The sequence below is a fragment of the Trichechus manatus genome, unplaced genomic scaffold (assembly GCF_000243295.1).
Source record: "Trichechus manatus latirostris isolate Lorelei unplaced genomic scaffold, TriManLat1.0 scaffold00150, whole genome shotgun sequence".
Lineage (NCBI taxonomy): Eukaryota > Metazoa > Chordata > Mammalia > Sirenia > Trichechidae > Trichechus > Trichechus manatus.
The window spans coordinates 4797132-4812599 of record NW_004444086.1 but is presented as its reverse complement, the minus strand read 5'-3'; the positions used below and the strand labels follow the sequence as shown (position 1 = coordinate 4812599).

General features: G+C 40.6%; 1 protein-coding gene across 1 annotated transcript in view; it reads left to right on the top strand.

Moving 5' to 3' along the window:
- The window catches only part of LOC111822280 (cytokine-dependent hematopoietic cell linker-like), a 33608-nt gene that overhangs the window by 608 nt on the left and 17532 nt on the right, over window positions 1–15468 (top strand). Inside the window, exons 3-4 of the mRNA XM_023740234.1 lie at window positions 13245–13270; window positions 13485–13504. Coding sequence (XP_023596002.1) covers window positions 13245–13270; window positions 13485–13504 — 46 coding nt within the window. The remainder of the gene's footprint in view (window positions 1–13244; window positions 13271–13484; window positions 13505–15468) is intronic.

The window sequence follows — 15468 nt, the reverse complement described above, 5'->3', positions numbered from 1 at the left end:
GATAGGAGCCTGAAAGGAAATAATCAGTGTCAGTAGTGCTAGAAGCACACGTGGAAGACAGCCAAAGAAATTTAATGGGATGGATTACACCTCAAAAAAAAAAAAAAAAAAATCCTCACAAGTGGGCCAAAATCAGCAACATCATGATAAATGGGGAAAAGATAGAAGTTTTCAAGGATTTCATTTTATCTGGATGCACAATCAACACCCATGGAAACATCAGTCAAGAAATCAAACGATGTATTGCACTGGGAAAATCCGCTGCAAAAGACCCTTTAAAGTGTTAAAAAGCACACACATCGCCTTGAGGACTAAGGTGCACCTGACTCAATCCATGGTGTTTTCAACCACTTCATATGCATGCAAAAGATGGACAATGAATAAGGAAGACCAAAGAAGAATTGATACTTTGAATTATGGTGTTGGTGAAGATAATTGAATATACCACGGACTGCCAGAAGAACAAACAAATCTATCTTGGAAGAAGTACAGGCTGAATGCTTCTTAGAAGCGTGGTTGGCAAGACTTCATCTCACATACTTTGGTCATGTTATCAGAAGGGGCCAGTCCCTGCAGAAGGACATCATGCTTGGTAAAGTAGAATGTCAGCGAAAAAGAGGAAGACCCTCAACGAGATGAATTGACACAGCGGCTGCAACAATGGGCTCAAGCATAGCAAAGATTGTGAGAATGGCACCGGACTGGGCAGTGTTTTGTTCTGTTTTACACAGGGTTGCTATGAGTCAGAACCGACTCAATGGCACCTAACGACAACAACAATCCACTATAACTTCTCTCACCATTTTCCACTCTGCCTCCATCTCCTCTTACAATACCCGATAGAAAAAAAAGTCGGTCCCATGATTTACATTCCCCAATAACTTAAACACACTGAATTCACCTTTTATGTGTCTAATGCTGTATTACATAATGCCTTACTAACACCACATGTGCTTTAATGGGAAAGTGTAACAGTCAGGGTCTGACAGGAAACAGTTGGAACGCTTATATTAGGGTAATTCAAGGAAGTTTACTTGCAAAGGAACCATTTACCAAGGTGTGTGGGGTGTAAGGAAGGAACATGAGATAGGGCAGGAACAAAGCAAAAAGATGAAGGAACAGTCACAAAAAACCAGGAGTGAGTCGTGTAGAACAAGCCATCTTGAGAGGAGGAGTGATCATTGACCAAGAGCCACCACCAGACCAAGTCAACCTCACAAGCAGGGAGCCAAGGGAATAAACACCCAACCTCTCTCTCTTCCTTCCTCCTCTGATCTCCCGTTGGGTCTTCCCAATGGGAAACCCAACCAGAATCCAGAGGGTAGGTCAGCCCATATGTGGCCCTTACAGGTCATTCTCCCAGAGTAGAGAATGGGTGGACAGGATGGAGAAAGTGGAAAGTGGACCTGGACGGGCAAACAGAAGATACCCCCAACAAGAAGCATGGCAGAAAGACAAATGACAGTAGATGAAAACCTAGACACAGCCCTTTCCTGGCTGTGTGAGCTTAAGTAAGGCACCTAACCTTTCTGAATCTTCTTCCTCATCTTTAATATGTGATGTGAGCAGGGCTATTATGACTATTCATTTTAGCCAAGTGGCATGAGAGGAGGCAAACGGACCCTGCAGTGGTGGAAACAATGCAGTTCCCTAGTCCGTCGCTGAACTCCATCCTGCACAATCTCACAGATCACCGCCTCCCTGCCTTCTATCCCACTCCTGAGCTCCCAGAAACTAGGGGAGCTATCATATCAGTACCTCTTTAGTCCTTAACAATGGCTTTGATGTATGCAGCACTTGATTCAGAAATCTTCTCCATTAACTCATCTATTTTGGTCCTTAGAGATACCAGGTGAATTATGTAGAGAAAGTACTTTCATTCCACTTGACAGAGAAAGGGACCAGAAGCACAGAGAGGTCCTGGACCAGACTGCAATCATTTGCTAAATAGTCATGATGGTACGACTCATAGGTGGTCATTGAGAAATGAGCCTTGGGGAGAAACCAGACAAGAGGACTTCTCAAGTACTCTCTTTTCATGGTTTACTGAGGATATCCACTCTCGTTTCCTTGGCTGCTGCTTTAGCCATTATTTTACATATCAATGCATCTGTTTTTCTATCTATGCGTACATTTATGTACACTTTGCCTCATGTCACAAAGATATTGAAGTGTTGTTGTTGTTGTCAGGTGCCATTGAGTCAATTCCAACTCATAGCAACCCTATGTACAACAGAACAAAACACTGCCCTGTCCTGCATCATCCTCACAATCATTGTTATGCTTGAGCCCATTGTTGCAGCCACTGTGTCAATCCATCTCGTTGAGGGTCTTCCTCTTTTTCACTGACCCTCTACTTTACCAAGGATGATGTCCTTCTCCAGGGACTGATCCCTCCCGATAACATGTCCAGAGTATGTGAGACATAGTCTTGCCATACTTGCTTCTAAAGAGCATTCTGCTCGTAATTCTTCTGAGACAGATTTGTTCATTTTTTTGGCAGTCCATGGTATATTCAATATTCTTCACCAAAACCACAATTCAAAGGCATCAATTCTTCATCGGTCTTCCTCAGTCATCCTCCAGCTTTTACATGCTCATGAGGCAATTGAAAACACCATGGCTTTGTCAGGCGCACCCTAGTCTTCAAGGTGATATCTTTGCTTTTCAACACTTTAAAGATGTCTTTTGCATAGATTTGCGCAATGCTGAAGTAATTAATAACAATTTGCACCAGATAATAAAAGAAAAGAAAAATCACAGAGAAAATATAAAGAGATGATATGATTACAATAAAGATAAAACTCAAGATCCTAGGGCACACATAGCTAAATGCTATTAAAATTGCCTCTGAGCTTCCTGGTAGTCAAACCAAAAAGGGTATTGTGTTCCTGTGTGTGATATTAATTACCCATAGTGAAAAAGGTAAATCAGTTCCTCAGGAAGAGCAAAGTTTCTTGTACAAGAATTTATTTTTCAGGGTTAAGTGCCATTTTATAGGGGACGTTAGCTGTTATAATGGATACCATGACTATAAAAAACATGATTGCTCTTTAAAGTAGACCTTGGTGTAAACTGAGGAAATAAGTCCAGAGAGGACCTCGGTAAAAGTAAGGCTCACAGAAGTTGAGGCTTGTAGGGAGTGAGGGGGAGGCTGCCTGGAAAACTTTCTTAATAAGAGTTATTTTCTTTATATCCTCCTTCCTTACTCTTTCATAATTAATGGTTCTCCAGCACCCCCAGAGCACTAAGGTAATATACAAAGAAGGAAGCTGGAAGGAAGGAATTAATGTGAATGCTTCCCATTTTTAGAACCATGCATCTTGCTGGAAAATGCTTGGATGATTTATGTGTTTATTACAAAATTCTGTATTTTTGATGCAAACACACTCTCAGATAATTTATTCATTCTCACAAAATGTCAAAGAAAAAAAAACATATCAGTTGATTCAGTGATGGCAGAATTTTATGGTGATATTTTTCATCAAGTTGAGCGGTTATAGATTTATGTTAATGTACATTTCATGTCATTTTTCTTGCAATCATATTCTGACATTATCTGGAAACCGTCAGATTTCAAGAACTTATCTTCCCCGAAGCTTAACTTTTTTCATTCCTAAAAATGCAGTTGAGACATCAAACAACGTATTGCATTGAGCAAATCTGCTGCAAAAGACATCTTCAAAGTGTTAGAAAGCAAAGACGTCACTTTGAACACTAAGGTGTGCCTGACCCAAGCCATACTATTTCCCATCACCTCATATGCATGCAACAGCTGGACAATGAATAAGGAAGACCAAAGAATTTATGCCTTTGGATTATGGTGTAGATGAAGAATATTGAACGTACCATGACTGCCAAAAGAATGAACAAATCTGTCTTGGAAGAAGTACAGCCAGAATGCTCCTTAGAAGAGAGGATGACAAGATTTCATCTCAGGTACTTTGGACATGTTATCAGGAGGGACCAGTCCCTGGAGAAGGACATCATGCTTGGTAAAGTAAAGGGTCATCGAAAAAGAGGAAGACCCTGAATGAGATGGATTGACACAGTGGCCGCAATAATGAACTGAAACAACAATGATTGTGAGGATGGTGCAGGACCGGGCGGTGTTTCATTCTCATAGGGTTCCTATGAGCCAGAACCAACTTGACAGCACCTAACAACAATAAAAAGGGATAGAAGTTTATCTGGGGGCAAAGTATTTACATGGTATAAGTCGTTTGTGATGGACCTGACCATTGACCACAGATCCAGAAGAAATCATCTCATTTTAAGATGGGGATAACCATAATATTCAAATGTGATGTGGCTTAACTTCCTACTGAAACAAATACTGAGAATAAAGGAAGCTAGAAAGCATTTCTTTTTGCCCTAGATGTGAACCAAGCACAAACTGTAAACCAATTTCCTTTGAGGTGACAAGCATACCATATACAAGAATGCATTTATACGGAAATACAATAGACCATTCAAGGAAAAAAAGAGAATTATGCATAGGTGACTTAACATGTATATCCAGAAACATGAGCTTGATAAAAAAAAAATAAAAAAAAAAAAACAGAATTCCACAAAATGTCATCAAAAGACCTTTATTCTAGTTTTCCTTTAGACAAATGTATGTGCCAGAGAAATTGGAATCAGACATAAGTTTGAGATAATTGGACCCTAAACCCCCATATTATACAAGGAAGTCAAGCAATGCAAGTGTCTTACTCAAAGTCATCCAGCAAGTTAGTTAGAGTCAAGACCAGAACTCAGGAAATTTTCAACTATTGCAGTGTGTTTCCAGGGTTTTACTGTATTTGGTAGTGTATAAAATTCATTCTACCACTCCTCCCTCCTGTTTGCTAACTAATAACCTACTCATCCAAACTACACCAGGTTTAGTGCCAAGACATGAATTGATAGATGATACTGCCCCCTCGTGACAGAATGTGGCAACACAAAACATCGCAATAATGATAGAACTTGATATCCCATAGATCATATCCTTTACAAAAATAACAAGCCTGAAGCCACATAGTTGATCAGAAACAAATTTAAGATTACTTCCCCGCCATTTTAGATTTAAATTTATTTCAGACACAAGCCATTGCTCAAAAGCAACAGAGGCATAGATATAATATTTAGCTCAAAGTTAATGTTATAAACTTTGTAGAAAAACTCACTAATGGGACTACAGATAAGTGTTGTTTTTTTTTCACCACCATACAGAGAAAACTATAAGATACAGAGAAAATAAAGACTATCATATCTTACAACTACTTAATGTAGCAAATACATTTTTCAATAAATAAATATTAATTGGTCATCAATAGGAAAGTTAAAAATAAGATATTCAATAAGAGAAGCTCAGTAGAATCCACATCCACCAAATAATGATTCCTAATCAAGCCCCTGATTCCTACTAGGATTCCAATATACAAGAATATGTCTACAGAGACAAAACATGGTCCTCTCCATGATACCATTTCAAAACCACCTTTCATATGCGTATCATGAAACGCATTCTTCTTTCCTCTTTGCAAAGCTGGGATGTGAATAGAAAGACCAACTATCTCAGTTTTCCCGGGACTGAGGGCTCTCCCAAGATGCAGGACGTTCAGCTAAAACCAGAAAAGTCCCAGGCAAACCGGGATGGGTTGGTCACACTAAAGATGGCTTCTACATCCACATGTCTCACATGCCAGCAGAATGTAAGGGCTCTTCTGTTTGTTTAATCAAGAGTTTTAAAACAACAGTATCTGGGATCATCCATCTCTTTCTTATAACTGAGGTGCAGCATCCCTCTCAGATACTTGAGCATACTGGAGAGCTCTCTGCCTTCCCAGACAGACTACTCCACCTTTGAATAGCCCCACCACGTTTTAGCTTCTCTGAGTATCAAAAAATTTTACAGTTAAACTTTTTAACTTCTTTAAACCAAACGATAGTTTAGCTTAACTAGTAAACAACATCTGCCTTGAGCATTGTGCTCCTATAAAGAACTATCTATATGGGATCAAATTGACAACAGCAACTCGAAAGGTTAGATAGGAAACTTAGGGGGCAGCGAGTTCATGTCAATGAAGGAGGAATAGTTCAGAAAAGGAGGGTGAGAATGGTTGAACAACTTGAAGAATGTAATCAATGTCACTGAATTGCACATGTAGAAATTGTTGAATTGGTGTATTTTTGCTGTGTACATTTTCAGCAACAAAAAAAAAATCAAATTAAAAAAAAAATGTTTAACTTCCCCTCAAGGTAATTCTCTCAGACCTCAGTCCAATGTCCCTTGCTCTGTGAAGCTTTCCTAGGAGACACAATTCTTCCCCAAGGCAGAATTAAGTCTACTCTTCTTGAGTTCCCGCTATACATAGGACAGAACTCACTAGATTGTGGGGCCATCTGAGGTCAAAGATCCTAGGGGACTGCATGCCAGCTCAGGGCCCTAGCACATCATAATGATAAACAAAATGACCTTCTATCAACAGTTATCATAGTGTTGTGACTGTTGGTAAATAAGACACACTCCTTCCCTTTGGAAACTCCTTGTCTGGTTGGAGAAATAGACATACAAACAGATTGCCTACTATGTGCTATTAAGGACTTAGGATCTACTGTACAACTAAATAGACCCCAGTGTTGAACACTTAGTATTAGTTTACCAGTTGCCGTCGAGTTGACTCCAACTCGTGACCACCCCATGTGTGTCAGAGTAGAACTGTGCTCCACTGGGTTTTCAGAGGCTGATTGTTCAGAGATTGCCAGGCTTTTCTTCTGAGGCACTTCTGGGTGGACTAGAACCTCCAACCTTTCAAGTAGCAGCTGAGCATATTAACCATTTGCACCACCCAGGAACTGAACACATTCAAAACAAACCCATTCCGATGGATGGCAACCCCATATGTTACAGAGTAGAACTGCTCCAAAGGGTTTTTGGTTTCTTTTTGTTGCTGTTAGGTGCCATTGAGTCAGTTCCAATTCATAACGACCTCATATACAACAGAACGAAACACTGCCTGGTCCTGCCGCATCTTCACAATCGTTGTTATGCTTGAGCCCATTGTTGCAGCCACCGTATCAATCCATTTCATTGAGGTTATTCCTCTCATTCACTGAACCTCTATTTCACTAAGCATGATGTGCTTCTCCAGGGATCAGTCCCTCCTGATAACATGTCCAAAGTACCTGAGACAAAGTTTCACCATCCTCGCTTCTAACGAGCATTCTGCCTATACTTCTTCCAAGACAGATTTGTTGTTCTTCTGGCAGTCTATGGGACATTCAATATTCTTGGCCAAAACCATAATTCAAAGACATCAATTCTTATTCAGTCTGTCTTACTCATTGTCCAGCTTTCGCATGCATATGAGGTGACTGAAGACATCATGGCTTGAGTCAGGCGCACCTTAGTCCTCAAAGTGACATCATTGTTTTTCAACACTTTGAAGACGTCTTTTGCAGCAGATTTACCCAAAGCAATATGTCATTTGATTTATTGATTGCTGCTTCCATGAACTTTGATTGTAGATCCAAGTAAAATGAAATCCTTGATAACTTCAATATTTTCTTAGTTTGTTAGTGCAGCGATAATAGAATTACCACAAGTAGGTGGACAACTCGGTAGCACATAACAACAGGTGGCTTTAACAAACAGAAATTTATTTTCTCACAGTTTAGGAGGCTAGAAGTCTGAATTTAAGGCTCCAGCTCTAGGGGAAGGTCATATTCACAGGTATCCGGGGTTAGGACTTGAACACAATTTTTTGTGTAAACAATTCCCCCCAAAAAACTGTTTAACATACAAACTAAATTTGTTTATATATGCATATAAAAATTAGCTAGAGTCCTCAATCACGGTTTATTAAACATGGTTTTCTCTACAGCAAACGCCCAGCACTATGCCTGGCACCTAGTGGATGCTTGGTAAATATTTATTGCATTAATTCCACAATTTAACCCATTTTCATAGCATATTAGATAAGCATTACCACTCTGCCAGGTGTCATAGAACCACTTGGAGACAAGCCTGTGGTCCTCAGTCACCAATTCCAGTTAGGTGGGGGCTTATGAAGAGGCAAGTCGAGAAGCCTGGGTTGCTTCTGGCCCCATCTTTATCTCTACTTCTAAACTGAGGCAAATTCTATTCCCATGCTAGACCTTAATATCCGATCTGTAGAGACGTAGTGGTGCAAACGGTTAACACACTTGGCTGCTAACTGAAAGGTTGGAGGTTTAAGTCCACCCAGAGGTGCCTCGGAAGAAAGACCTGGCAATCTACTTCCAAAAAAAATCAGCCATTGAAAACCCTCTGGAGAACAATTCTTCCCGGACACACATAGGGTCGCCATGAGTTGGGGGGAACTCAATGGCAGCTGAATTGGTTTTAGAGAAGTAATGGAACCATATGGCCTCTAACATTTTGTGAATCCACGGATATGGTGCATACCTACAAATCCACCCACCCCATTGCCCATATCATCCCCTCTATTCAGTCTCAGTCCTTCACTTCCCTGAGACATCCAAGTCAGCCACGATGACATCTCCCAAAGCTTGTTTGGGGAAGATGTTTCTTTCCCACACTCCCCACTGATCCCAGCATGAAAGCCACCAAAGTGCATGTTCCTAAAAAATTGTACTTTCTGAACTTATCTGAGGAGCTCTTAGCCAGGCAGCTTCCTCCTACATCCTTGGCATTGTCTAACTTAAGCCCTCCTCTTAACCCAAAGAATAGTTTCAGCAATTTATTGCTGCAATTAATTTCTGAAAGTTTCAACAGACTTAGAAAGGGTTCTCAAATTGGCCTTGACAAATGTACATTAGCCGCTTGGATCATACGTTGCTCCTTTGGACTCTCCCAGAATTAATCATGAGGACATAAAATCCTAATGATTTGCTTTTGTATATGATAAAACCCTTAGACACAATAAATATTGTGATTGAGGCCAAGTTTTATCCAATTTTGTCCAAAGTCTATTTCCCTAATTACAGAACATTACACTGATGGTCTATTTCTGAAAGTGGTGATTTGCATGATCATATTTCATAGATAAAGTGGATAGCATAGATAAGTGTTTAACACAAATTGGATGGTAGCTAAGTGAAAAACAGATATTTTATTTAATCCTGACAATCCAAGTGCCTTGGTTAGCTAGGGATATTGTAACACAAATACCACAGATGGGTTGCTTTAAAACACGGGAAATTATTTTCTCACAGTTCTGGAGGCTAAAAGTTGAAATCAGGGTCTCAGCTATGTCAGCCTTACAGGTTAGTCTGGGCCCTCCTTGGTTGCTTGGTTTGTCGGCTTTTCTTACATGGTATTTGTCTCCCTGATCCTGTGTTCCTGCCTGCATCTATTCTGCTGTTTTTTATAACTCAGAAGTGACTAGGTTTAGGACACACCCTACACTGGTATGGCCTCATTAACCTAAAAAGGAAAAACCCTATTTCCAAACAGGATCACATCCACAGGTAGGTTAGGATTCCAACACGTATTTTGGAGTAATATAATTCAATTCCTAACACCAAGGAACTAGATTTCATTAACCACATTTTACAGACATGAAAACTAAAGCCCAGAACATTTAAATAACTTGCCCAAGGTCCCTCAGGAAGTAGAAAAGGTGGGATTAGAACTCAGTTTGAATGGCTTCCAAGATCCCATTTCATACCACTTATTGTGCCATTGTGGAGGGTCAGCAAAAAACAGGAAGACTCTCAGTGAGATGGGTTGACACAGTGGCTGCAACAATAGGCTCAAGCATAACAATGACTGTGAGGATGGTGCAGGACTGGGCAGTGTTTCGTTCTGTTGTACGTAGGGTCACTATGAGTCAGAATTGCTCAACGGCACCTAACAACAATTGTGCCATTGTCCCTCAATCAAGAAACAAATTCTTGGACCCTACATATCTTCTTTTCCAACCTTTCATGTCACAGATGAGGATACCAAAGATCAGAGAGGCCAAACAATTTGCATTGTCACTCAGCTCATTAGTAATAGCACCAAAACTAGGCCAGTGGCAGTGGTAAACGTTTAACAGCAGGATCTCTGAAAATAGTCAGACAAGGCCCATCAGATTTCAAAAGTGCACTGTGCTCACCTCACTTCATTACCTTCCAAGAAGCAGTAACTTTTGCAGCAGAGGTGAGAGCTGTCTTGTCTAAGACTGAAGAGCAACAAAGGACTGTTGCTGGACAAGTGGCGCTAATTACACATATGACCACCAGGGGGCGAGCATGTAACCGCCTCCAAGTGAAAACTGTTTTCATTGAATTTTCAAGATGGGAAAGATTTTGGAATCCAACAGGTTGTGTCCTCTTGTTTGACAGAGAACTTTTCATAGCACTTGGAAATATCTATGTGCTTCATTAGGAGGGAAAATTGCCATTTTCCCTCTACTTTTCTATTACATATTAACATGTTACATAATTACATAATAACAGTAGTAACAGTATGTATGTATTGGGAGTCATGTTCTTGAAGTGCATTAACTCATTAATTCCACACATGAGTTCCCATGAAGTACGTACGGATAGTCATTCCCCACTTTTCCGAGTGAGGAAACTTCTTCATTCCTCAATCCATTTGCGTTCTTTATAAACATTTATTGAGAGCTGCTGTGCTCCTACAAGGAGCCCTGGTGGCTCAATTGTTAAGCACTCAGTTGCTGACTGAAAGGTGGGCAGGTTGAACCCACTAAGCGGCTCTGCAAGAGAAAGGCATGGTGATCTGCACCCATAAAGTTTACGGCCTAGAAAACCCTTTAGGGCAGGTCTACTCTGTCACATGGGGTTGCTCTGAGTCGAAACTGAGTCCGTGGCACCTGACAACAGGTGTGAGTAGCAGTGTCAAGATTCAAACCCAAGAAATGCAGCTCTAAATCTCACCTCTTTCCATTAAACCAAATATCTGAGTTGTTGTTACTTTACTAAACTAGCAAAAAAAAGGAAAAAAAAAAAAAAAAGCTCATTGGATTTTATCTGAATTATCATCAAAGCTGTATGACAATAGGCAAGAGACTTCACCTGTTTGAGCTAGTGTTTTCAATTCCAAGGTAAAGGTGTGGACTTGATGCCCCTAAAGTTCAATTCTGCCTCAGTTGGTAGGATTTCAGTTATCTAAGCAAGGACTAAGTGAAGCTCCAGCATAAATGATTGCTAGTGGGCATATTCCCCCACACGTCTGTCAGTTTGTTCTACCGTGGGGGCTTGCGTGTTGCTGTGATGCTGTTCCTACCCGTTTAACAAGTGTTTTGAAAGAATTAAAACAAGAAAAGGAGAATGGTAATTTGATTCAATGAAGTAATTATTTTACACCAGGAAAAGCCATTAGAATCACTTATCTACCCAGACAGACCAGTGTATGTTGTATTGTATAGTGTTGTGCTGTGTCCTGTTGTGTAGTGTTGTGCTATGCTATGTTGTGTAGTGTTGTGTTGTGTAGCATAGCAAAGCATAGTGTTGTGTAGTATTCCGTTGTTCAGTGTTGTCTTGTGTTGTGCTGCTTTGTTTTGTGTAGTATAGTGTGGTGCTGTGTTGTGTTGTGTAGCATTGTCTTATGTTGTGCTGTGTAGTGTTGTGTAGTATAGTGTTGTGGTGTGGTGTGGTGCTGTGCTGTGTTGTGTTGTGCTAGATCATTTTTGACCAGCTGGATCCTTCACCAAAGGAAGTCTTAAGAGGAGGCCCAATGGGAAGCAGACAGAAGTAGAGCCCCCCAGTGACATTGGGTGGCATCTCAGAGACCAGCTTCCAGCCCGCAAGCCCCCCACACTCCTTAGGTGTTCCCAGGGGGACCCCAAAGCGGTCTTCAGATCATTGCTGAAAACCACTAATTTGCCAATCTCACTGTTTTACAAATGAGGAAACGAGGCCCAGTGTGTAGTTACCCAGACAGCTTTCGGTTGAGGTTCATGCCTTCTGTGACAGGAGACATACGTTATCTCATTGACTCCTCCAAGAGCCTACAAAATACCACTTATTACACCACACCCATTTTTACAGATAAGTAAACACTGCTTTTTCAAGGAGGCTTTTTCTGACACCCCAGACTAACTGAAGTCTCCTGTAATATCTTCCTTTAATACGTTTTCTACTTGAAATCCTCATCAAATATTAATGTTGTGCTCAATGCTTGTCTACCCACTTAGGGATAAACCCTCTGAAGACAAGAACTCAGTCTGTTGCCTTCACCATTGTATCCCCAGAGCCTAACATGTAGGCTATCAGCAGAACAACTGTGAACTCCTTGGGAAGAAGGATCGTATCATACTTGTCTTTTTTATCCCCAGTATCTTATACTATGAGGGCAGTGGGGGTTCAGTGGTAGAATCCTTGCCTTACATGAGGGAGACCTGCATTCAATTCCTGGCCAATGCACCTTATGAACAGCCTCCACTTGTCTATCCGTGGAGACTTGTATGTTGCTATGATGCTGAACAGGTTTCAGTGGAGCTTCCAGACTAAGACAGACTAGAAAGAAAGGGCTGGTGACCTGCTTCTGAAAATCAGCCAATAAAAACCCTATATAACAGGATGGTCCCATCCTGCTGTGCATGGGTTTGCCATGAGTCGAGGGTCAACTTCATGGTAGCTAACAACTTTGTAGCTCAGAACAGCAATTCAATAATTTCGTTTGAATTGTGGAATTAAAAATATCTGCAAGTTAGCAAAATCCGTTCCAGGCGCTACTCAGTCTCTTTCTAGGCTTGGATGATCTTAAGTAATTACCTTCCTAGTTTGTCCTCAGTTTTGCCATCCATAAAATAAAGTTGAATTCTGGGGTCTACAAAGACCCTTCTGTCTTGAAAATTCTGTGATGTTGTTTCGCTCAGCTTGGCAATGTCCAGTCAAGGTTTGTGTTAGGCAGGAACTTTAATGAAATTACTGGGTAGAAAAGAATGTTAATTCTGATCAGAAAATGGTGGTTAAGAGGGGACCTCAAGGGTAACATCACATGCAATGAAATCTTCTTATGCCATTTACTAGCTGGTGACTATAGGCGAGATACTTAAATTCTCATTCCTCAGTTTCTTCATTAACACAAGGGTAGCAATCAGAGTGTTGTGAGGGTTGAATGTGATCACATAACAAAAGTACTTAGCACAGTGTGGGAGCCTAATAAGATGTCAACAAATGTTAATTGTCATTATCATCAATATTATTAAAAATGAGAATGGTTTCTATTTAAACATATGTAAAAGTAGTGCTTGATGACATTTTCCATAAATTCACTGGTATTCCTTCTTATTTCCTAGGAGACAAACTCATAAAAGGAACCAAGGTAAGAGAAATCATTAAAAATGCATTTGCTACCCACGCTTTACTTTAGAAGCATAGAAGTATGAACAACGTGAGGGCTTAAATAGCACTTTAAAAATATGTCCTAGAAATTTGGTTGGGATTTGTCATTTCTGTTTGTAAACTCTAAAATTGTTAACCATTGGCTCTGCTCCATGGACAATAAACTGAATTTCTGGTTCTCTTTCCTTTTGCAGACTCCTTTACCACCACCTCGGTAAGATGCTTAAAATGGTATTTTGCTATATATATAAATGATTTGTTGCAGCACTTGATAAAGAGAAACACAAACATTTGACACTGAAAAACTAGTGTGAGTTGGCCAATCAGCAAGATTAAACCAGCCTTCGTTTATTCATTTAATCATTCATTCTTTCAACAGTCATCTATTCAATAGAGTTCATTTGTTCTTCATTAACTAGTTCTTCATTCATTCCTTCCTGCTTCCCTCCTTTCACTCCCTTCCTTATTTTAGTATAGAAATCTATCAGATAGATTTACTATAGGCCTATATCTAGCATGAGACAGGGGCATGCCCCCAAGGGACTTATAATTGGCAGAGGGGTTACATTATCTAAATGTTGTTGTTGTTAGTTCCCTCAAGTCAGCTCCAACTCATGGTAACCTTATATATAACACAACAAACCAGAGCTTAGTCCTGAGCATCTTCACAATCGTTGGTATGTTTGACCCCATTTTTGCAGCCACCATGTCAACAACATCTAACACTTTATCTACCTTATATTTTATTGCTGCTGCCTGTTTTCTATTTGTTTTCATACCATAAGAGGGCTATCAATAACAAGTTATGAAAATTTCTATCAGAGAGCAAATTGACTTATATAAGAAAAACTAACAATAACAACAAAGATCTGAGATAATCAGGTTTGGTGTAGGATGTTAACTGAGGACTAATTTGGATGCACTTTTCAAACTGAAAAGCACAATAGGCATTTAAACCATGATACGATATTTAATTCATTTAAAAACACAAGCACGCTGCGTGCAGCGAACACATATTAACTACCTACTCTGTACAACAGGAGTTTATTGTCTGCTTCCTACATCCCTCGCTTCATTGGAGTCTCATCCCCAGAAGCACATTTTCCCAGAGGGAAAATGATTACAATAGATGCAGGCCAACCAAGAGTTTCAGCACTGAGATTTTTATGGCCCTAAAATCTATTAGAAATACCATCTTGGGGCCTGAGGTGAACAACGTTGAAACCTGTGAGGCAATCACTACCATCATGTCACCATTTCCCCCTAGCTGCTGTTTGGAGAATGCCCCTGGTTCCCACATCGCTCTCAGTCTGAGGGCCTACTCTGTCCACAGGAGCACACAGGGCAGACTAGGAGTGCCAGAGCATGGATGCCCCAGGAGCTTCCCTTGACCAATGAGGAATAAGAACCCATTGATAAATACCCCAGTTCCCTGCTCTCAGTGGACAATTCTCAGGAGTATGCTAGAGTCTTTCAGGAGGTCACCAGCAGAACTGAGCCCCAGTTGCCCTCAGAATAAATCTACCCATAATCTGCCCACTGCAGTCTCTCCTCAGAAGTGGCATGTCTTGGAGTTCTGGCAAAATGGCACTCTAGGCAGAAGCACCACGTTGTCCCTCCACAGCAAGGATCTGAAAAACTAAGCCAAACAGAGAAAACAGCAATCCTGAAACCCTAAGACATCAAATGAAGAGATAAAGAACTCAGCCAAGCACCAAATGGAGTGAGAAACTGACAGAGAACAGAGAGCAAGGAGAGATTCATGCAGAGGTCCCCTATCAGCTAACGCAGCATGGATCCACCATCTTGGACTCCTATCAGAGACCAGCAAATAAGGGGTACAAGAAAGCAGCTTCACGCAGCTTCCAGCAGGAGACAGAACAACCATATCCATTTATCATCTCTCTATACCTTCCTTCTCTTCCTGTCCCTTGAAAACCTGGCGCTGAATACCTCTACGCCTTCTAGCCAGGCTGTACTTCAACTCCTGGGAAAAACTTCCAGAGACCTCATAGCTGCACCTGTGGGATCTGTGGAAGCTTTGCTATTCTTTTTTCTGTCTAATTTTTATTTATTCATTCTTTTCTTTTCTTCTTCTCCTTTTTGTTTTTCTCCATTTCATAGTCTCTCATCTCTCCACTCCAATGGCAAGCTCCCCTAGCACTCTTTTTTGTTTGT